The sequence below is a fragment of the Neophocaena asiaeorientalis genome, unplaced genomic scaffold (assembly GCF_003031525.2).
Source record: "Neophocaena asiaeorientalis asiaeorientalis breed wild unplaced genomic scaffold, Neophocaena_asiaeorientalis_V1.1 scaffold110, whole genome shotgun sequence".
Taxonomy (NCBI): domain Eukaryota; kingdom Metazoa; phylum Chordata; class Mammalia; order Artiodactyla; family Phocoenidae; genus Neophocaena; species Neophocaena asiaeorientalis.
Window position 1 is genome coordinate 261,512 of NW_020175053.1, and position 24,192 is coordinate 285,703.

Here is a 24,192-nt window from a genome sequence, read left to right on the forward strand (position 1 = left end):
GGGATGCAAGGATTCTTCAGTATACGCAAATCAATCAATGTGATACACCATATTAACAAATTGAAGAAGAAAAACCATATGATCATCTCAATAGATGTAGAAAAAGCTTGTGTCAAAATTCAACACCCATTTATGATTAAAATGCTCCAGAAAGTGGGCATAGAGGGAGCCTACCTCAACATAATAAAGGCCATATACAACAAACCCACAGCAAACATCATTCTCAATGGTGAAAAACTGAAAGTATTTCCTCTAAGATCAGGAACAAGACAAGGATGTCCACTCTCGCCACTATCATTCAACATAGTTTTGGAAGTCGTAGCCATGGCAGTCAGAGAAGAAACAGAAATAAAAGGAATACAAATTGGAAAAGAAGAAGGAAAACTGTCACTGTTTGCAGATGATATGATACCATACATAGAGAATCCTAAAGATGCCACCAGAAAACTACTAGAGATAATCAATGAATTTGGTAAAGTTGCAGGATACAAAATCAATGCATGGAAATCTCTTGCATTCCTATATACTAATGATGAAAAATCTGAAAGAGAAGTTAAGGAAACACTCCCATTTACCATTGCAACAAAAAGAATAAAATATCTAGGAATAAACCTACCTAGGGAGACAAAAGACCTGTATGCAGAAAACTATAAGACACTGTTGAAAGCAATTAAACGTGATACCAACAGATGGAGATATATACCATGCTCTTGGATTGGAGGAATTAATTTTGTGAAAATGACTATACTACCCAAAGCAATCTACAGATTCAATGCAATCCCTCTCAAACTACCAACAGCATTTTTCACAGAACTAGAACAAGAAATCTTAAAATTTGTATGGAGACACAAAAGACTCTGAATAGCCAATGCAATCTTGAGGGGAAAAAATGGAGCTGGAGGAATCAGACTCCCTGACTTCAGACTACACTACAAAGCTACAGTAATCAAGACAATATGGTACTGGCACAAAAACAGAAATACAGATCAACAGAACAGGATAGAAAGCCCAGAGATAAACCCACGCACCTATGGTCAACTAATCTATGACCAAGGAGGCAAGGATATACAATGGAGAAAAAGACAGTCTCTTCAATAAGTGGTGCTGGGAAAACTGGACAGCTACACGTAAAAGAATGAAATTAGGGGCTTCCCTGGTGGCACAGTGGTTGAGTCCACCTGCCAATGCAGGGGACACGGGTTCGTGTCCCGGTCCGGGAAGATCCCACATGCCGCAGAGCGGCTGGACCCATGAGCCATGGCCGCTGAGCCTGTGCATCCAGAGCCTGTGCTCTGCAACAGGAGAGGCCATAGCAGTGAGAGGCCCGCGTACCACAAAAAAATAAAAATAAAAATAATGAAATTAGAACACTACCTAACACCATACACAAAAATAAACTCAAAATGGATTAGAGACCTAAATGCAGGACACTATAAAACTCTTAGAGGAAAACATAGGAAGAACACTCTTTAACATAAATCACAGCAAGATCTTTTTTGATCCACCTCCTAGAGTAATGGAAATAAAAACAAAAATAAAGAAATGGGACCTAATGAAACGTCAAAGCTTTTGCAAAGCTACAGACAAGACGAAATGACAACCCTCAGAATTGGAAAATATATTTGCAAACAAATCAACGGACAAAGGATTAATCTCCAAAATATACAAACAGCTCATGCAGCTCAATATTAAGAAAACAAATAACCCAATCAAAAAATGGGCAGAAGACCTAAATAGACGTTTCTCCAAAGAGGACATACAAGTGGCCAAGAAGCACATGAAAAGATGCTCAACATCACTAATTTCTAGAGAAATGCAAATCAAAACTACAATGAGGTATCACCTCACACCAGTCAGAATGGACATCATCAGAAAATCTACAAAGAACAAATGCTGGAAAGGGTGTGGAGAAAAGGGAACCCTCTTGCACTGTTGGTGGGAATGTAAATTGATACAGCCACTATGGAGAACAGTATGGAGGTTCCTTAAAAAACTAAAAATAGAATTACCATATGGCCCAGCAATCTCACTACTGGGCATATACCCAGAGAAAACCATAATTCAAAAAGCTGCACGCACCCCAATGTTCATTGCTGCTCTATTTACAATAGCCAGGTCATGGAAGCAACCTAAATGCCCACTGACAGACGAATGAATAAAGAAGATGTGGTACGTATATACAAGAGAATATTACTCAGCCATAAAAAGGAATGAAATTGGGTCATTTGTAGAGACGTGGATGAATCTAGAGACTGTCATACAGAGTGAATGAAGTAAGTCAGAAAGAGAAGAACAAATATCACATATTAACACACATATGTGGAACCTAGAAAAATGGTACAGAGGAACAAGTTTGCAGGGCAGAAATAGAGACACAGATGTAGAGAACAAACGTATGGACACCAAGTGGGGGGTGAGGGTCGTGGTGTGCTGAATCGGGCGATTGGGATTGACATGTGTACACTGATGTGTATAAAATTAATGACTAATAAGAACCTGCTGTATAAAAAAATAAAATAAAATTCAACAAAAGAAAAAAAAGACTTAGGATATGTAACGTCCAAATACAATGCAGGGTCCTTGACTGGATCCTGGGACAACTGAGGAAATGTGAATATGATCTGGATATTAGATAATACAAGGTATTGTTGTCAATTTTGTTAAGTGTGATAAAGTTATTGTGCTTATGTAAACAGAAAAAGACATTTTTAGAGATGCACACTGAAATATTTAGGGGGGAAATGTCTGCAATTAAAATATTCTTAGAAAAAAACAGATGAAGCAATTAGAGTCGAATGTTAATAAATGTTAACTATTAATACAAAAAATACAAAAAACAAAAAAAACCCAATGCAGCCAAAAATAAAAAATAAATAAATTTATTAGAAAAAAGAAACAAAAAACTGCCCTGCCATGCAATTGCTTGTGCTTACATTTACACTTTCCACCTTCATAAACCTTGGAAAGGATACTGTCCATTCCCATAAATCCTGCTCTTTCACTCCCTCTCTCCCTCATCCTTACTTCTCCCCTGACAAGGAGCAACTTACTTGAGTGGTAAGTGGAGGAGAGAACCTGATACTTGATGACTCCACTCCTTCCTCTCTCTGCCTTTATTTAGGGAGCTGGCTGCCCACACAAAGCCTGTGTCCTCCTCTGTTCCCTGTGCGATCACATCCTCAAGGACGATGTGGCCCAGTCTGCAATTTCTGTGCTCCTGTGACTCTGGTGGGTGCGTGAACCTCATTTTGGAATTCAGTATCACAAAGCCCATTTGTCTAAGCTACTCTAAGCCACATTCTCCAGTATCAGATGATAAAGCTGATTTATTACTGGTGAAGTAATAAAAACTGTGTTTTAATCTACACCTGCCTGACTCCTTTGCCTCACCTGCTAAAAATGGGTTCACAGCTCCACCCGGCAAGAAGGGTCAAGTTCATCATGCCCCCTCGAAAGCCAGTATCTTGGAGCACAAATTCAGGCTCAGATATTCTGTAAGAACTCTTCCAATTCCAAAACGAAGTCCAGGACTTACACTCCTGCCTGTCTGCTGGAGGCAGACAATATGGAGACAGAACATCATAGACTCACAGATTCTAGAAGTGGAAGGAAAATAAGATTGTCTGTTGACAGCTTTTCCGTGAGCAACCTGAAACCCAGAGAAGGAAGCTAACATGGTTCTGGCAGGACCAGCACTGGGGCTCAGGCGTCCTGACTCCCACCCAGTCTGGTGAGAACTTTATCTGAGGAAAACCTCAGTTTTACTCAGCCTCACTCATTCCTGAAGGAGAAACAGAACAGACTGTCTTCCAGAGCGTGTTTCTCCAAATGATCCCTACCTTTTCCCACGCATATATGTTGACTCATGACATCACAGAAAAAGAACTGGGTATTTGGCCGTTGACGGCAACATCACTCTTAAATACTTTTCTCTCAGTGACCTTTGCTCCATCAGAGAAAAAGCCTATTATTTCCTGTAATCACCTAGGTAACTGAAGACATGTCGGCCGATGATTCATGATCACCAACCTCAAAAGAGCCCTTAACACTGTTTCCTCTGTCGGTGACTCTGTCACTCTTGTAACTGCTCTAAGCCCCAGACAGGCATCTCCCGCACTCACAGGTGGTCCTTCCTCCTTCTCGGGCACTTTGAAGACCCCAGACAGCAATGCCCTCTCCTCCCACATCCATCTGGCCAAACCCAGCTGTATGTGTGCCCAGCCCCTCCTTCTTCCCTCCAGTTACAGCAGACAGGTACCCCTCAACCCACCTCCGGTCACTCTTCCCATCATGCTCAGATCCCACGCCCCTCCCACCTTCCCAGGTAAAATGCCACCATCAGTTCTCTCTCCCCTCTCCTGTTTGCTCTGCTGGTGCCTCTCATCTGGATCCTGCCCATCGACATTTCAGCTCGAACCTCTTCCAAACAGAAAGAGAAAACACGCTCTCTCAGTGCCACACCCGCTTCCACTGTGACCACATTCAGGGCCAGGTCAGATCACTCAGAGGACTAAGTACTGAGGTACTCTTTCCTACATGTAAAGCAAACAGTAAAACAACGCCCAGAAAGCCCGATAGAACTGTGAGTTTTTGGTAACGACTCCTTTAGTTCATTGTTTCCAACCGTCAAGTACTAAATTCTTTCCACATTTGTTGTTTTGCTGCTCCTACTCTGCTATGAGCTTTGTCTTAAGCACATACTCAATCTGCTCAATGGGTAATCCAGAATGTGCCTGTTCTCTCTTATATTCACAACCAAAGGAATGGGATTTTCTATAACTTGCCGTCTTCCTCATTTCTCCTCCCACCATTGCATGTCTGGTTTCTGCCCTAACCACTCCACCAAAAGGCCTATTACTGAGCATCTAAGGCCTATCACTGACTTCTAAGCATCTAATGGGTATCTCTCAGTCCTCATCTTATTCCACCTCTCAGGAGACTCTATTGTAAGGACTCTATTGACGTCTCGCTTTCCTTTTTGAACTACTCTCTTTTCTTAGCTTTTGTGCGTCTGGTTTTTCTCCTCCTTGTCTGACTGCTCCCTCTCAGTCTCCTCGTCAGACTCCTCCCTCCTCTATGAGCCTTTAAAAGTTAGAGAACCTAAGGGCTCTTTCTAGATCCTCTTCTCGCTTTACTTTATAGGCTTTCTCCAGGCAATGCCATCCAGTCCTACGGTTTCAGCTACCATGAATTTTTAGGAGAACTCTGCAATTTATCATTCAAACCAGAGCATTTTTTCAGAGTAAAAGAGGGGTACTATTAGCAATTATGCCCAGACTGTTCAGGGCCAACTTGAATACATGGTCACCCTATATCGTTATGCCAACGAGCCCCAAACGTGCTTCCCCAGTGAAAACCTCTCCTCTGAGCTCCAGACTCAAAGACCGAGTTGCCCACTCACTATATGCACTTGGATTCATTAATCCACGCTTTTAACAAATACTGAGAATCTACTATAGGTCGAGCACTGTTCCAGGAACTGATGACACAACAGTGAACAAAGCAGACAGAGCTCCTGTCCTCATCACGCTTCAATTCTCTTTGGGGAGAGAGGAACAAAAGTACAAACATATAAAAGCAGATATTTTTCACCATGATGAATGCTATGGAGAAAAATCAAGTGGGAGAAGGGGATAGGGAGTGTTGGGAAGAAGACGGAACACACGCTATCTAGTGTGATCAGATAAGGCCTCGCTGAGAAGGTGATGTTTGAGAAAAAGCCTGAAAAGGGTAAAGAAGCAATGGAAGTGCACATCTGAGCAGAGGGAACAAAAGGTACAAAATCCTGTAACTGGCAATGTGCACGGCACCCTCGAGAAACAGTGATAACACCACGTGGGTCAGGCTGAGAGAACAAGGGGAAAAGCAGGGAGATAGATCAGAATGTTAACAGGAAGCCTACACTGCATAGGGCCTGGGAGGCGACTGTAAGGATTTTGGCTCTTACTCTGAAGAAATGCGAAGCCACTGGAGGGTTCTGAGCAGAGGAATGCCACGATCTGACTTGTGTTTTTAAAATGCTGCTCTGGGCGTGGGGCTGGGAGTAGAAGTAGGGGGCCCAGTTAGGAGGCCGGCACGGTAATCCAACGGGACAGTTTTGGCAGCTCTGACCAAGTATTAGCTGTGAAACTAGTAAAAGGTGATCAGATTCCATACACATTTTGAAGATGGAGCCAAGAGAATCTGCTGACGGTTGGATATCGTGTTTGAGAAGAAAAACGGAAGTCAAGGATAACCCCCGGGGTTTTGGCCAGGGTGACTATAAAGATGACATTCCCGTTTTCTCAGATGGAGAAAACTTCAGAAGGAGCAGGTCCAGAAACGAGGAGCAGAAACTCCCTTGGGAACATGTTAAATCTGAGACATGCATTAGACATCCAAGAGGAGCTGTTAAGTAACCAGCTGGATATACAAGTCTGGAGCTCAGGGAGAGGTCTAGGCTGGAGATAAAAACTAGGGAGCTTTCAGATCTATACATGGTACTTAAATCCACACACCTGGACAAGATCGCTAAAGAAGTGGAGGTAGAGGAGAGGTCCAAGAAATGAGATCCCGGCACACAGGGAGGTGAGGAAGAACACAGAAAGAAGATGGGGAGGGGCATCCAGGGGGTGGGAGTAAAACCAAGAGAAGACAGTCTCAAGGTGGAAAGAGTGATTTGCTATCAAATTGATCTCTGGCATTGATATTAAATGCTACCAACGGGTCCAATAAAATGAGGGTTGAAATTGACATGGAAGTCAGTGACTTTGATACATTCAGGATGAGTAAAGTACCAAGTATGAAAGTCTGATTCAAGTGGATAGAGAATTAGAGGAGATAATACAGAGGTAGTGAATACAAACAACTGTTAAGAGGAGGAAAGAAAATGGACATCAGCCAGAGAGAAAAGTGAGGTCAAGAGAAGATTTTGGTGGAAGAGAAGAGTGACGACACAGGGGAGAGAGGAGAGAATTTCTGAGTGTTGCCCTTGCCCTTGGGTGGTCCCATCTTAGGAGGAAATGGGATCACAAGTGAAGAGGTTAGCCTTTGCTAGGGTAAGCTTAGTTCCTCTGTAATAAGAGAAGAAAAGGCACAAGAAATGATTACAGACACCTACAGGCGGGTAGATGTGATGGCGAGAGTTCATGGACATTCTCTTCTGATCACTTCTGCTTCTCAGTGCGGGGGGATGCAAGCTCGTCCGCTTAGAGTGAGAATTGGAGAAGAAAGATTTGAGGTGTGGTAGGTATGAAACAATCACCAAGGAGAGTTGAAGAGTGAGTACTGGTGAAAGCCAGTATGATTTTCAGGCAGCATTATGGGTATGTTTGATATTAATGCTCATATAAATTGAGCCCATTCAGCATGGCTTTGTGTTTTTCTCCAGAATGAGGGCAGGTAAGGAGCAAGTAGAGAACTGAATTTAAGTAGGAGTGTGTTTTCTCCAAGAAGAGAGAATGAAGCAAGAGAAGGTCAAGGGAGTCGAGCATGTATGCAAAGAGGTGATGATAACGATACTACAGAAGGAACAGAAATTGAATAAAGCGGTCAATGAGATGAGAAAAGAGTGAGAAGCCATGAAACCATGAGAGAGCAATAGATTATAGGTACTGGTGGGAAAAGCAACATTGGAGTAGGGGTACTAAAGACAGTGAGATGGAAACGTAAGAACTGGTGGTAATAGGGTGGTTGGAATTGACATTAAGGAAGGTTACAGTTATTAGTAATGGCAGGCTCAACACGTCCAAGATAAACCTGATCCTCTTCCAGCATTTCCTATCTTAGTAAATGAAGTCACCAAGCTTTTCCTCTGCCGCATGCAATGCATCACTACATCTTGTCCATGTGACCCCTTACAGAATTCCCAAAGCTGTCTGCTTCTCTCTTTTCACCTGCTACTCTGCAAATCCAAGCTACCATCATCCCTTGCTTGGACAATTGTAACAGCCTTTTGGTTGGTCTCCTCGCATCTGCTCTGACCCCAACTATAGCCAGAGTAATCTCTTCAAAACAGATAATCATGTGCCCTATTAATTAAAACTTCAATGGCTTTCTATTGTTCTCAGGGTGAAGACCAAGGTTTGTAACGTAGCCCACTGGGCACCTGCAGTCTAGTCACCGCCTCCTTCTCCAGCCCTATCTTGTACTGTTTCCCCTTTCACTCTGTGCTCTAGATATGCTGGGATTTTTGTCTTCAAATATACCACACTTCCTCTGACACCAGAGACTCTGCCGATTGCCTTTGTGAAAATCCCCATCTCCTCCCTAGTTAATGCCTTCATGTCCTTCAGATTTCAACTTAAGTGCCCTTTCTTCAAGGCCCACTTCTCTGACTACACAGTATCAACTGGGGTGCCCTGTCATAATTTTTCTTTTACTATGCTGCCCCAGTTTTCTTTAATTAAGGATCATGAGCTCCAGAAGAGCAGCAACTGTTATCTGTTTTTATTCATTGTTGTGTCCTAGTGCCTAGGACAATCTGACACATAATTCTGTCCTTTAAAGGACCACTTAACCTTGTTAAACTGATAGTCATATAAGCCATATTATTGCCTCTGCTATTAATATCTTGAATTCAGTGAATTCCTTAATGCTTTGCTTCCCACACGGAAAGCTCTGAAAATTCAATAAAACCGTCCCTCCCACCAAAAATGCCAAAGTTCATTTAAATATTGTATAAAGCTTTGAAACCAACAAATGGTCTCTGATAAATACTCTGACATTTATCATCGCTTTGGTAAAGACATTGTCTTACATCAACTTTCTAATTTTTGATCGCTTCCAAAACGCTTTCACGTGCATTACTCAATTGATTCCCCTAACAAATCTATAAAGGTTGGTGAATATAGCTGGGGTTCCAGACACGCTGACAAATGACCAAAAGAGACTGTTACCTTAGTATGGGGCCCACGTCAAAACAAAGCCCATTCATTCCAGGAGGCAGTAGGACTATCTCCTAAGGATATCTGCAAGAAAATTATACCCATTTAAAATGCTATTTCAATTCCACAGGTTATCCATTCATCAAGCCCCTGTAGTATGTGTCTCACAAGTCTTTTTAGTGTGACATCCGGGGACATCTCACTTCCTGACTCACAGTTTGAGTCACTGTAAATGATTCCCCCAAAGAGAGCAAACAAGTGATAAAGATACATGCTGGACAACAAAAACAACCATTTATTAGACAGTCACACTGCCCTTTGTCATAATTGCTTTCAGCAGTTTGAAATATATTCTGATTAACCCCACACAGATAGGGACATGGTTCTGCATTTACTTGCCTAAAGGAAGTAACTATTTTGAAATATTCCTGATTTAACTTCTTTTTTACAAGAATTGTGAGTCAAATAAAAAACAATGTTCAGATGAGTTCTCTCACAAACACTCACTTTTGTTTAGGCCATTTCCTCAAATGTCTTCAAGTTTTATTCTAAAATGATCAAATTTCTGTGCCAGGTTGACACATAAAATAGCTGATTTTATGTGTCAACCTGTCAAGATTATGGTGACTAACTGTTTGGTCAGACATCTGTTTTTCAAGTTGCTGTGAAGGTATTTTTTGGATGTGATTGACATTTAGAATCATTGACTTTACAGTGAGCAGAGGGCTTCCCTGGTGGCACACTGGTGGTGCCTGCCAGTGCAGGGGACACGGGCTCGAGCCCTGGTCCGGGAAGATCCCACATGCCACAGAGCAACTAAGCCCGCGCGCCACAACTACTGAGCCTGTGCTCTAGAGCCCGCAAGCCACAACTACTGAGCCCGTGTGCCACAGCTACTGAAACCTGCATGCCTAGAGCCCGTGCTCGGCAACAAGAGAAGCCACCACAATGAGAAAAACGCACACCAAAACAAAGAGTAGCCCCTGCTCGCCACAACTAGAGAAAGCCCGCACACAGCAACGAAGACCCAACAGGGCCAAAAATAAATAAATAATTTTTAAAAAATACTCTTAAAAAAAAGTAAAATAAAGTGAGATTACCCTGCATGACACAGGTGGGCCTCATTCAATCAGTTGAAGGCCTTATGAGCAAACGCTGAAGTTTCCCAAAGAAAGAGTTCTGTCTCCAGACGACAACACAGAAATTCTGCCTGCACTTTTATCTCAGACTCAGAACTGCAACATCAACTCTTCCCTGAATCTCCAGCCTGCCAGGTTGCCCTACAGGTTTTGGACTTGCAAGTCCCACAGTGGCAAGTCACCCCCCACCCCAAATTTAATAAATTTAACATCCTCCACTACAACTCTGTCCAAAGCAGGTGTGTACCATCATTCAATGTATTTTCTCTTAAGCCTTTTAAAACATCTTGAGAATGCACAGAACCACACACATACGAAAAATTCATGGTCCTGGTTCTTATTTGTCATAGGATTTTTGTTTTTTGGTAGTATACACTTGAAAGATAGTTTTCTATAGCATATATCCATGAATATACCCTTGATTAAAGAAGAATTAGAAATGACTAAAAGAAGAATGTATTAGTCAGGGTTCTTCAGAGAAACAGAACCACCCTTATGACCTCATTTAACCTTAACTGCCTCCCTGAAATGCCTTATTTTCAAATACAGTCACATTGAAGATCAGGGCTTCAAAATATGAATTTTGAGGGGACACAGTTTGGTCCATACACACTTTAGGGAACTAGAAAAAGAAGAGCAAATTAAACCCAAAGCTAGCAAAAGGTAGGAAATAATAAGGATTAGAACAGAGATAAGTGAAATAGAGAATCAATGAAACCAAATGTCTGTTCTTAGGAAAAAATCAACAAAATTGACAAACTTTAACTAGACTGAGAAAGAAAAAAGAAGATGCAAGTAACTAAAATCAGAAATGAAAATGGGGACATTACAACCAACTTTACACAAATAAAAATAAAAGAATGCTATGAATAATTGTTCACCAATAAATTAAATGAAATTGAAAAATGTCCTAGAAACACACAAATTACCGAAACTGACTCAAGAAGGAATAGAAAAACTGCACAGACCTATAACAAGTAAAGAGATTAAATCAGTGATTAAAAAACAACAACAAAAAACTAGAACTCCCAGCACAGAAAAGCTCTGGACCAGATGACCTATCATATATCTGGCAACATGTTTTTTTTTTTAAATGTATACTGTAACATATGATATGTGCATAAGAATGTATGCGGTATAACTAGTTAGTGGAAAGCACATCCTCAGTGTTTTGAGCTGACTGCCCAGCCTTGTATTTGGGTTCATAAATTTTGTATTCCTTATACTGAGGACAAACTAAGAGTTCATTTTGGCTCTGAAACTTTAAATGACATTTTGATACTCTCTGTAGCTCCAGAGATATTCCATAAGTTATAGCGACTCAGTAAATGGCTTTCTTTTTTTAGATGAACTGAATATGATGACATGTTATCTTTTTCCTTGGCAAAATAATAATAATAATTTCTAGCTAAAAAGGAACAGAAGAATACTACATGTTTTCAGATTAAGCCTGAGATCTGAAATGCAGTCTCAGTTAAGCTAGGCATTCATCCTCTGTGCTTTCCAAAATTCCCTTTAGATAACTAATGTGTTGAAAATAGAAAGCATTTCTTTTCTATTTTCTGTTTTCTTTCATTTTTAATAAATTTTATTGTTTTTATTGTAAAATCAATAGTCACTTCAAAAATGCAGACATATAAAATAAAAATTTTACCACCCAAAGATAACCACTTTTTTGTTATTTGACTTTCCTCTTTCTTGAGGTACATATATTTTAATTAACTGATCTCAAGTACTTTTGTACTTTGTTTTTGAAAGTGTTTTAGAGCAATTTATGACCTGCATCTTTATTAGGAAACATTATTTTATTAATACAAACTAGTCTCCAACAGTAAAATACCAAATAAAAGTACATCGATCAAAAGCCAGAATCAAAACCTACCATCTCCATGTAAATGACAAACGGAGGATTCTGGCAAAAAGTATCACTTCTCATTTCTAAAAAGTCAAAAATTATATTCTTAAACGTAAATGTAACTACTCATCAAGATATGTTATTTGGGTTTCTTTGTCACTGAACCACACAGCAATACCTCCTCCTGAAATTTCCTCCCCACAGTTTCACCTCGGGTGGTTCTGGCATGGGAGGATCCTCGGGGTCAATCTTTGAACGCCTCAAATATGGAAACAGTGGGACATAGCTGAAGTCCCAGAGCCTGAGAGTGGTTCTTGGTAGACAACGTGCTTAACGACTCGCTGGTTGCAGACACACACACACACACACACACACACACACAGACACACACACACACACACACACACACACACACAAAGGTTGAAGTTTTCTTTACCTAGCACGTCACACTGATGGAAAAAATAGGAAACTGATTAGATAGGAAGGAGGTCAGAGCAGAGCCTAATTACAGTAGAGAAGCAGAGCTCACAGCCAGCGCCGGCTGAATTGGACCAGATGGAATCTGTTCCTCTCATTCATATAAATACAGATGACGTTCATCTCAACAGGGCCCCTTCCAATCTACAGACCCTGCCGTCACCTTAAGTTTAAGTTCATCCTCAATCACCTGGCACTCAGGAAGCCTTCACCTACGTACCACCGACTTTGTAGCCAGAATAAATTTGTATACTCTCTGAGCTGCTTGTGTCCTCAGGAAAACAAAAACAAACAAACCAGAAACCCAGCATGGGCTTCACAGAGTCGGGAGGCTTAGATGAGATAGGATAAGGCATCAGGCACCTGGGAGGCACTCCGGATAGGAGAGATGCTCCTTGTTCCGTCAAGTTGGAAGCCCCAAGGGATGGTCTACTCTGCAGGCACAGAGGGCTTCATTAGAACTGCCTCCTCGTGGCTGTGAAGCCTTGAGCGTAACATGCGAACAACCAGGAATATGGAACTTCAAAAAACTCTACGACTGCTTCGCAGCTCGGGAGGAGCAAGCGAAGGCGCAGCTGCCCAGTGACGCGCAATCTCTGAGCGGACAGCTTCCGCTTTCAGCACCTGCTCGCCGGCCTCGAACAGAGCCTACAGGAAGTCGCGGACGGAGCCCACCGGAAGTGCTGAGCGCAGCCACGGCGTCAGATTCCTCCGCCGAGCGCGGACCTGTGTCCCTCGGCTCGGCCCCCAGTCTACTCCAAATTTCCTCTCTGGCCGCCGCCCGTCTGCTTCAGGCCTCCCGGATGCTGGTTTTCCGGCCAGTAGTCCCGGCGACGCTGCCTGCCGGCGCTCGGACATAAGCCCGGCCTGGACTGTGGAGGCCGGACGCGCCGCCGCCGGGACCCCCGGGGCCCGCCCCCGAGCGACACGCACTTCCGGCGGCGCGGCGGCGGGGACGGAATCCGGCGGGCGGTGATGGACGCGCTGGCGGTCATGATGCAGGACCTCCTGACCCAGAACCGTGCGCTGCGCAGGGAGAACAAAGAGCTCATGGACCAGGTACGGCGGCTCCTGTGCGAGAAAGCCAACCTGCTGGCCCAGGTGCGCCCGCCCGCCTGCCCGGTGGCTTTTCCCGAGACGTTCAAAGGCGACTCCGCCCGGCTTCCCGAGTTTTTGATCCAAGCGGCCTCTTACATGAGGTTCTTTGAGGCCAGGTTCTCGAACGACACTCTCAAGGTGGCGTTTTTAATCAGTCGCCTCAGTGGGCCGGCCGAGGAGTGGGTTGTTCCCTACATCGAGAGGGAGAGCCCCATCCTGTCGCATTACGAGGGCTTCGTGGACGCGCTGAAGCGGGCCTTTGGCAGGAACGGGTAGGAAACGGGCCGTGCTGCGAGCCCCACGGACCGAGTCGTGCTTGGCCGTGACTCACAAAGAGTTCTCCAGTCCCCACCTGCTGGGCCCGACCCTTGCGAGGAAGCCCCGCTGCCTTTGCACTCGGCCCAGCAACGCGGCCACTGGCGGGGGGCCTGTTAGCAATTGAACGGACCACCCCGAATCGCGCCCCTGCCATCTCTGAAAACTGCTTCTGCCCGCCTTGGACGATCTGTGCCAGCTTGGGAAGTGCCTGAGCTTGTCACATGCCCGGGGACACCGATTTGGAGACCTCAGGTCCGGAGACAGCTGCCAGGGTTCGCGTGGCTGGCAGACAAATATTGACACTCCTGCCCCAGGAACCTGTTTTTCACATACTTCGTTTCTGTTCTGAAACCACAACAGGCTCAGAGACTGTGCCTTTTATCAGAAAAGTCTAGGCGCTGAACAGTGTATGGAAAACGTATTTACTTTTAAAATGTAAATATATATCTTACAGCACCATATGTTGGGGACTGTACTTGGGGTTACAGGAGAAACAGATGAATAAGACCAAATGTATATCTCCACAGGAACACAACTGTGAGAAAAAATTCTAAGTGCATATTCTGATGTCTGGTAAAATAATGCTTTCATGTGCAGAGAATGGCATATTTGCTTCTTGTTTTATGGCCTTTTCACATCACAGTTTTAAAATACATGTTAAAAACATGTGCAGCTTACAAAGGAGGCAGAAAACCCAACTTGAGCAATTTTTTTGCTCCTGAATCCGGCAAAGATGGTGTTTTTAAGGATGGGTGCAACTTGTAGCAAAAAGAAGGGGTAGCAGGGAGTGGTGCATTCTTTGAGCTGTATCCACTCACCTTTATTCCCCTGTATTAAATGACTTGGCTGCTTCCTTTTTTGTAAATTACAGTTTTGGCCTCCGTTTTTCTTTTGTAATTAAAGGCATTACTTGATCATTAAAATCTGGTTCAGAATTCTGTGATTCTCTTAGGGCCAAAAAAGGGGAAGCAAAAGGAAGGTCTGAGCCTTCATGTCAAACAAAGTAGTTCTTAAAATCCTCTCAGGACCAAAATCTATAGCTGCCTTTCCTTACATGTCCATAGATTTTGTCATTCTGGTGGTCAATGTAGCCTCACTGAAATAGCTTGAATTCTAGTCACATCTTCATACTAAGAAAAACTCATCACTGCCCCCTTGATGGACAGTTCACATACCTAAGGACTGAACTGAAAACCTCTGATTATATTTTTGCACGATTTGATTAAAAGGATATAGCAAAAAAAAAGGATATAGCAATCTAAAATATTACACAAATCAACATATCTATGAAGCAGACTCAGACATAAAGAACAGACTTGTGGTTGCAAAGGGGGAGGGGGGTCGGGGAGGAAAGGATTGGGAGTTTGGGATTAGATGCAAACTAGTATATAGGATGGATAAACAACGAGGTCTTACTGTATAGCACAAGGAACTAAATATCCTGTGATACACCATGATGGAAAATAGTATGAAAAAGTAGTATATCTGAGTCACTTTGCTGTACAGCAGAAATTGACAACATTGTAAATCAACTATACTTCAATAAAATGAATTTTTAAGAAAATTATTTTCTTGCCATAAAAACTCAGACACAAAGGTCCTTCATATACCTATTTCGCCATGTGGGGATGAGCCAAAGTACTACTTGACCACTAAACAACACCCCACAACCTTCTGCTCATTTTGTGCACATGTCAATACACTGTTTAATTCTGCAACTATAAATAACTAAATGAACTATAAAGTTTTTTAAAGGTTATAGCAATTATTTTATCATTGCCAGTTAGCATTGTAAGAGTTTATGAGACTGGGGCCCCCAACACGACTTCTTATAAACCATACTTTTGTGGTACATGTGTACTAACAAAATCAATTGATTCTTGGTCCTATTGGCTGTCAATTTCAGAGCAGTGTTTTTCCCACAGTAAAAAAATACCTGCAGGGTATAGCACCGCCCAAAATTTCAGTAAACCTCACAAGAGCACATATTTGATAGGGTACAAAAACTTGCTAATGAAAGATCAGCATCAACACTGAAGAAGTCAAATAGAGCATAACTCAGAAGTCAAGATACCTCATACTTAATTTTCTATAACTTTTTTTTTTTTTTTTTTTGGGATCTTCCCGCACCGGGGCACGAACCCGTGTCCCCTGCATCGGCAGGTGGACTCTCAACCACTGTACCACCAGGGAAGCCCTAACTTTTTTTTTTTTTAAGGGTATCTTAGATCTCCACCAAAAGGAAAAAACGAGAAAAGAAAGTATACAAGTCTTGCTTACAGTTACACAGAGAGACGGGAGGAGGGAGAGAAGGTCACTTACTGGTCAGTGACCTCCATCCACATCATTCCAGCTCTGAAATAAGGTCATAACAGATGATGAGTTGTTCATTGTTTTCTTTAGTCTTCTGCTGAATGGTCTCTTGGGGATGTTCCTCATCTGGCCCTTTATCAGGCTTACCTAGAAGGCCAACAGCCCGCTGGGGCCTTTCCTCTGGACCCGAGCGATTTCCTTCTCTGCCAGATTGAGAACCTCTTCTGTGTGGGCCTTTAATGTTTGGTATCTTTGGCCTTCCATTTCACTTCTTAATTTGTAATCCTCAGCACACTTCTTCAGCCATTCTTCGTTCATGAGATAGCCTTCAGTCGCCTCCTGCTTCTCAAATTCCTTAAAAGTTCAGAGAAATATGCTTCATGGAATTTGTCTGCAGTAAGTTGACCTTTTTCTTTCTGACTTTCTAGATTTCAGCTTTGGCAAGCTGCTTCTGTTTCTGTACCTTCTCCATCACCTGGGTACACCCCTAAAAATCCGATCGTAATTTTCCCCATCTCCGAGCATTTTGCATGGAGCTCTTCATACTTGCTTGTCAATTTCAGGTTCTCCATCTGCATGGCTTTAACTGCAACCTCCAGGTCCTTCTGGGTAAACTGCAGTACATCCATGAATGGGACCAGTGGGCAGGAAAAGGTCCGTAGCCTGAGGACACAAGGGGGAGAGTCCATCACAGGGATACCCGGAGCTCCTAAGACAGCAAATGCCACCAGCCTCACTTTAGGTGGTCTTCCTCAGGAAGGCTTGGCATCATGAATGTTGTCTATTTCAGTGGCCACAGAAACCAGTTTATTAAGGCTGTCTTTCAGAAGTGGGTCAAAGGAGGTATAAAAGGACTTTTCTCAAAGCAAACTCTTTAGATGAGGACGTTCCAAACTACTCCAAATTCTCCACATCAGCCCCCATGCCTAGAACTATAGCTGGGGCTCTGGAGTGCTCTTCTTGGAGGTCCATGGCAGGCTCTGGCCCATGCTGAGAAAGGAGAGCAGGGCTCACTGTCCAGACTGCTTATGTGAACCCATGCCCCCAAAGAATCCACTACCTGCTGCTCTGAATCTCCTCTGAGTGTGTGTTTCTTATCCTCAAGTGATTCCAATTTGCATCCCAAATTGAGAAGCACTGAGAAAGGACAGATTTTGTCCCCCAGCAGAAAGCCAGGTGAACTTAAGAAGGTGTTCCTGCAAAAAAAATTGCACAATTATCTAGTTTCTCTTGAGTTTGGCTTGTATGGCTTTACCTGATTTGGGCATTTTGTGATTTTCCAGAAAATCAGGCAACTCTCATATATTCAATTAAGGAATGCACTTGAGAGCCAGAAGAGCATAATTTTTCATAATGCTTTTGCTTTTATGTCTGTTATGCAAGTTGTTACGATTTGACTGTCTACCCTAAACCAAGGTTCATCTAATATCTTTATTTCAGACATCTTAATTTCTTGCTAACTAATTGAAGGTAATGTATTAGCAGAGCAGTGACTACCTCTGTAATTCAAACTGCAGATAACTATTAATTCAAGTTCAATGAAATCCTTCATCTTCCCTAAATCTTTTTCAAGTGGCCTGCTGTCAACAGTTCTCTGCAGTGATTCTCAAGCTTTAGGGAGCATGAGCGTTGCCTGAGAGATTTGTTAAAAAACACGTTGCCCGGCCCTAACTCTAGAGTTTCAGATTGAGTGGGTCTGGGTTGGGACCTGAGAATTTGCATTTCTAACTAAAGTTCCTAGGTGATCCTGATGCTGTTGGTGTAAGGATAAAATAAATTAGAAATGAGAAAAATATTTCTTTCTCCCTGGTGCAAAGAAAAAGAGAGCATTTACTTTAGAAAACTTGCCCTTGTGGGCTCTTTCTCTGCCTTTTGAAATGTATGGAGATCTTTTTAAGGGCTAAATAAGCCTCTTTCCCATTTTACAATCCAGGAATTTCTCTTTGAAAGGGGACCCGGAGCCGTCGTACAGAACTGGAACCGTCAAGAAGATAGCACCCCTTCCTCCCAGTTTCCTGGGAGTATAGGAGCCTAACTTCAGCAGGTACCTGTCTCCAAAAACAAACCTACCTTCTGTCATAAAGATATGAGAAATTTATTTTTCCCTTATTTGAAGGCAGTTAATCCTCTTATTTGAGAATCAGTTACCCTTTATCTTGAAAACGTAGAGGCAATTGGTTTCATCTGCCTGGTTATGTAAATGGGTACCATTTCTTTCAGCCTGTGGCATTTTAGATCTTTGACTTTTTCAGTTTTGATTCTGTCATCCTCCTTACTTGATATCATCTACAAAATTGAGAAATTTATGTTTTCCAAACCATTAATCAGTTCAGAAAAGAGGCAGCAAGGGTCCCTGTAACATTCAGTGCTTACATTATTAATCACCAGACAACTCTCTATCATGTTATGTGCTGGTACTGCGGACACAGCTATGAGCAAGACAGTCCTGATTCTCCAGGAGCTTACAACTGGGAAGATAAAGAAACAGGCCATTCTAATGCAGGACTGCAGCAAGGAGGGGACAAGAAGAGCACGCCTGTGGTAGCACGAAGTGGCACCCCTAAGCCAGCCTTGGGGGGTGTTAAGGACTGAATGTTTGTGTTCCTCCAAAATGCATATGTTAAATCCTAACCCCCAGTGTGCTGGTATTGGGAGCCGGAGCTTGCAGGGAGGTAACGAGATCCTGAGGGTGGGGCCTGCGTAACGGGCATTAGAGCCCTAACAAGAAAAGGCGGGAGAGCTTCCTTCCTCTCTCTGCTCTCTGCCATGTGAAGATACAGGAAGATGGCCATCTGTAAACCAGGATGCAGGCCCTCACCGGGCCCGGGACCTGCCAGCACCTTGATCTTGAACTTCTAATAGACTTGGAGACCACGTCGGCCTGCGTACATGTCCTCTGGATTTTAGGCAGCTGGGGCCTGAATTGCATTAATCTAATGAGAAAGGAAAGGGTTTTGGTTTAAGGTGGAGGCAATGGAAGTGGAGAGAGGAGGACAGATTTGAGGTATGTTTTGGAGACAGAAAAGGCAGGCGCTACAGATAAATGGATGTGGGAAGTGTTTCTTCCTCTCTCCCCAGTAAGGAATATTGCAGATTCCATTTCCATTTTTCTACATCCCCTGTTTTGTTCCTCTCCAAGAGAGAAGGAGGGAATAAAGTGATTGGTCAGAGCTCCCTAGTCTTTGGACATCCTTTTCCTTGTGGATGGATCTGGAGACACACCCGCTGTGCGCAGGCAGAGCTGGTCCTTTCATCCCTATTGTCGCTCTGCAGTTTGGCACTATGACAACAGACTCCTGACTCCATCCCTTCTTACTCCCTTCCAACCCATTGTCCACACGGGTCATGGTTACTTTTTTTAATTTCCCCAAGTAGTTCATCTGATTTACCTGAAGAGACTTGGAAGTCTATTTTCAGCCTGCAACAACATGGATGTTAGTAAGAAGCATTTCCAGTCAACTTTCTTCTTCACCTTGATGCAGAAATTTTGCCATTTTTATGACATAATATTATCCACACTTCACGTTTTCCTCTGGTTTTTTTTTTTGTTTTTTTGTTTGTTTGCTTTTTGCGGTACGCGGGCCTCTCACTGTTGTGGCCTCTCCCGTTGCGGAGCACAGGCTCTGGACGCGCAGGCTCAGCGGCCATGGCTCACGGGCCCAGCCGCTCCGCGGCATGTGGGATCTTCCCGGACCGGGGCACGAACCCGTGTCCCCTGCACCGGCAGGCGGACTCTCAACCACTGCGCCACCAGGGAAGCCCTGGCCTCTGTTTTTGACATTACCCCTTTGTCAGGTGACTGTAAATATCTGCATCAAAAAATAAAGCCACACAGAATCTCTCATTGAAAAATGAGAAAATAGGTTGGTAGAGATGTTTTCCATTTCTGAAAGGCTTATTAAAAATAAACCCCCCCCCAAATCCATTACAAGTTATGAAAAATGCATTGACTGACCTTTGAAGTTCAAGCGAGCTCTAAAAGAGCAGGATAATTAAAGAAGACAAGCAAAATGTCCAAGAAAATCTATGAAGCTTGAATAATCAGCACGTTTAAAATAAATAATTTATCTTTATGAGTTATCGATGATCTTACAATTCATGAATGCTAAGAAAACCATAACAAGGAGTGATTTGTAAAAGGTCATCAAAACCAAGTAAGAACACAACCAGCTCATTGCTTATCTTGCAACTGATTAAAGTTCTAAAAGGGAAGGAAAAAAAGCAAAACAGGGGGGTGGGATGGGTAACAGAAAGGGGTCTGTACTTGGTTGCATAATGTCTCCCCCAAATTTTTGTCCGCCCAAGAAATCAGGATGTGACCTTATATAGAAATAGGATCTTTGCAGATTTAATTAGTTAAGTTAAATTGAGGTCATGTTGGATTAGGATAGGTCCTAAATACAGTAAGACTGGTGTCCTTATAAGGGGAGAGGATGCAGAGAGAGCCATAGACACACGCAGGGAAGAAAGGCATGTGGCAACAGAGGCAGAGATTGAGCGATGCAGGGGCAGGTCAAGGATGCCAAGGATTGCTGGCCACCAACAGAAGCTGAGAGAGACACATGGGAACCTCAGAGGGAGCATGGCCCTACTGAAACCTTGACTGAGGCCCCCAGAACTTCAGGAGAGTAGATTTCTGTTCTTTTAAGCCACCCAGTTTGTGGTATTTTGTTACGGCAGCCCTAGTACACTAATACAGAAAAAAAGAAAGAAAGGAAGGGAGGGAGGGAGAGAGAAAGAGACAAGAAGGAGGGAGGGGGAGCGAGGAGTGGAGGGAAGAGGGGAGGGGAGGGGGGAAGGAATGAAGGAAGGAAGGAGGGAAAAAAATTAGTACGGATTTCAGAAAGTAAATAATGCCTTAAAGAAAAGAACATGGAGGGACTTCCCTGGTGGTCCAGTGCTTAGGACTCCGTGTTTCCCTGGTCGGAGAACTAAGATCCCACAAGCCACGTGGTGCAGCCAGAAAAACACAAAACAAACAAACAAAAAACATGTAAAGATCATCATTTGTGGGTCTCTCCCCTCCCCTTGCAAAGTCATTAAACTAATCTGACCATCGTGAAGGACTAATGGTTAGATTCTGATGTATTTTCTACTTCTACGGAGGCCTCAACAGACAGAACTCGGTCTTAGCTTCTATCTCCCCAAACTCCCCAAATCCCCTGCAGGGCTCCTCCTAGAATCTGGTCGGCCTGGCCCTGACCCACTCAAGACTGAAGAAGATCTTACATCAAGAGCCCCCGAACAGCCCGGGCACCAGGCCTCTGACTGCCTATCTCTGTGAGTTGGTCCTCAAGACCAGACCCTATTGTTCAGTTTATCTGACTACCCAGCCCAGTTCCCAAATCTCTCTCTCAGCCTAGGTCCTGTCCTGCTGTGAAACGACCAGGTTTGGGTAGATACATGGGTACTTGCCAGATTCCTCCCCGGGAGGGGTTAATATTGTAGACGTGGTCAGAACTTCATTTATATGCATAATTTCCTTGAATAGAACAAATATACGGTAGCGAAGAAAACCTATGACATGAACGTCTGGACATGTAAAAATCTCTGAGAGCCATAATCTTCATTTTTAATAAACTACCAATGCCATTTCGAAATTGTGAATTAGCTTCAGGTTCTCAGATGTATAGCTTTCATACTTAAAGGGATTAAACACACACACACACTTCCTTTTAACAAACTTACGTGGACCTAGAAGAGAGAGTGTAATTGCAAACAATATGGTTTGTTTATGTGATAATAACAACAAATCTTAACTGAGAACTGAACAGTCGTCACCATTATAATGGCCTTAGCCCATAGAGACGCAAGTTCAGAATGAAGTATTCTTGAAGGTACAAATCAGTTTTTAATGCTGAAACTCACTGCGCAAAAACGAAGTGGCAGCAGCAGCAGCCCGGGCTCTGGGTGTCCCAAAGTCGCCACCTCTACTTTTTTTGATGTCCCAAAGAAGTCGCCACCTCTACTTTTTTTCATGGCACTTAACTTCTTGCCTTGTTAAATAGTGGCCGAATGAGTGATTGCATTACATCTCTTTCCTCCCACTCCAGGCTTACTCCTTGAGACCAGGGGACCAAGTTTTATTCAACTTTGTATCCACTTTCCCACCAATATTCAGAGCTTGAACTTCCCTTGTGTGTTTAATGACTGACTGACAGTTCATTTGAGAAAGAGAGTAGGGGGGTGGAGGGTTAGAGTGGATCAGTAAATATAAGTGTGTGTGTGTATCTCTTTCTATCAGTTCTTGCTAATTCCTTCCTGGCCAATGTGGTAGTGATTCTCATATTCAAGTATTATACATGTACCTTTTTAAAATTAAAAAGAAAAAAAGATTCTCACCTATCCCTGAGGCTGGCTTCAACGATTAGAATGTCACTTTAACATATACAAATTAAACCAACTATAAATCTTTATATGAGTTAAATCTCTGTAGCTTTTACCCACTATTAAAATGACAAATTAAATACCAAATTTCAAAACCAATAAAATTCAAATGAATGAGTTAAAACTAAATTATGGATGTGCCTTGCTGAAAATAAATTACTCCTTCACAATCTGAATATGGTACTAATGATAATGGCACTCTATATGCCCTGTAGACTCATGGCCAGTGGGCTACTTTCTAGAACAATTACATATTTCTGCCTCTATCGGTTGAATTGTATGCCTGCTGGGAGTTGTATTCCTCTATCCCCAGACATATTTATGCCAGTCGTACTGTTTAATCTAAATATGTAATTCAGTTAAATATTTCACAAACTGGTAAATCATTGTGAGAAGAGGTTTGCTTCTATAAAAAGAAATCTGTTAGATGCCTTCAAAAAATTGAATAGCTAAATTATGTTATGTATAGGTGAGACAAATATAAAATATTGGCTAAAAAAATTCCAAAAATCTAAGCAATAATCATAGTTTCAGAGTGGGTTTAAGTTCTCTCTCTATTTTAAAGAAACAGTATTACAGTTATGAATTATTTACGATATGTCAATCTAATCACTGAACCTCTTGACCCGGTAATCAAATGCAGGTTAAAAAATGTACATTTAAGTGGTTTACATATAAATCTTTAAGGTACATGTTACTTTACCAATGTTTTTGATTAAGTGACCAGTCTTTTATTTGCTCAGTGCCATTTGCAAGAATGCAACTCTTACACACTAAATCTACATTCATCCTTTTCTTATTATTCCGTTCATTGTAGTAGCAGAATTTTCTGGTGTCTGTGCAATCCTAAACACAAATAAAAAATGTGGAACCTGCAAGAGACTGGCCAGTTATTTCTTATTTATCAGGGCACCTCCCAAAAAATATTGGGCATTACTTTTTTATTATTATAAAAATAAAGCCAATATTTAAAATTTCTTGTAGAAAATATGCAGTAGTATCATGTACATGAATTATTATGGGTAAAATGTTAATGACATTTTTCATTCCCAAGTAAAAATATTTTTAGTAGGATCCTTCTAAACGAGAAAGTCTCTTAGAAGATAAAAGTTGTCTCCAGGAAACCATTGAAAAGTTTATCCCACCACGTTTAAGTGACTTTCACAAAATTTTAGAGTGAGTCTGATACCATACAGATAAGGCAAGCAACAGACTGAAAAGAGAAGATTTTTATCTTCAAAGAAAAGGATCAAATTCTTACTTGTTTCTTCAGTTTTATCTTGAAAAACTGAAGTTATTTCTATACCTCCTATACCTGTTAGTGTAAGTGTTAAAAGAAATTGTATGAAACTGGTAGAAGTATAAATAATATCACCCTTCCAAGATGCAACTGGTAGCAAAGTTTATAATTTTCTATGTATCTTGAGCCAACAAGTCTACCTCTTAAGACCCATCTGAGGGACATATCCTGTGCTCAGAGATGTGAACAAATATTTGGTCAGAATGGTGTGCTTTAGGCACACAAAAAAGTTAAACATAGTGTAAAAAGAAAAGTGTAAAAATAAAAGCTTGAATAAATAAACTATGGTAACATCCAAATACTGGAATGCTACACAAAAATAAAAATTATACTGTGCAAGAATAGTATTGTTACTGAAAAATGTTTTTATATGCTGCTTAATGAAAGAAGCATGGTTAAAAACAGGATGCATAACACGATTCTATGTTTATTTAAATATAT

The 24,192-nt window shown here is 42.2% G+C and overlaps 2 protein-coding genes across 3 annotated transcripts in view; one reads left to right on the top strand and one right to left on the bottom strand.

Moving 5' to 3' along the window:
* The window catches only part of AKAIN1 (A-kinase anchor inhibitor 1), a 75,080-nt gene extending 62,078 nt beyond the window's left edge, over window positions 1-13,002 (bottom strand). The window contains exons 1-2 of one of the 2 annotated variants that reach the window (XR_003005769.1): window positions 12,699-13,002; window positions 8,877-8,948 (exon numbers count right to left, since the gene is read on the bottom strand). The gene's annotated coding sequence lies outside the window, so the exon portion shown is untranslated. The remainder of the gene's footprint in view (window positions 1-8,876; window positions 8,949-12,698) is intronic. The other variant, XR_003005770.1, reaches the window with a different exon arrangement.
* Window positions 13,003-13,016: 14 nt separating this feature from the next.
* Window positions 13,017-15,075, top strand: LOC112412268 (protein LDOC1-like). The gene has a single exon (XM_024763897.1). The coding sequence runs from the start codon at window positions 13,311-13,313 to the stop codon at window positions 13,707-13,709; it is 399 nt and encodes a 132-aa protein (XP_024619665.1). The 5' UTR covers window positions 13,017-13,310; the 3' UTR covers window positions 13,710-15,075.
* Window positions 15,076-24,192: the final 9,117 nt, after the last annotated feature.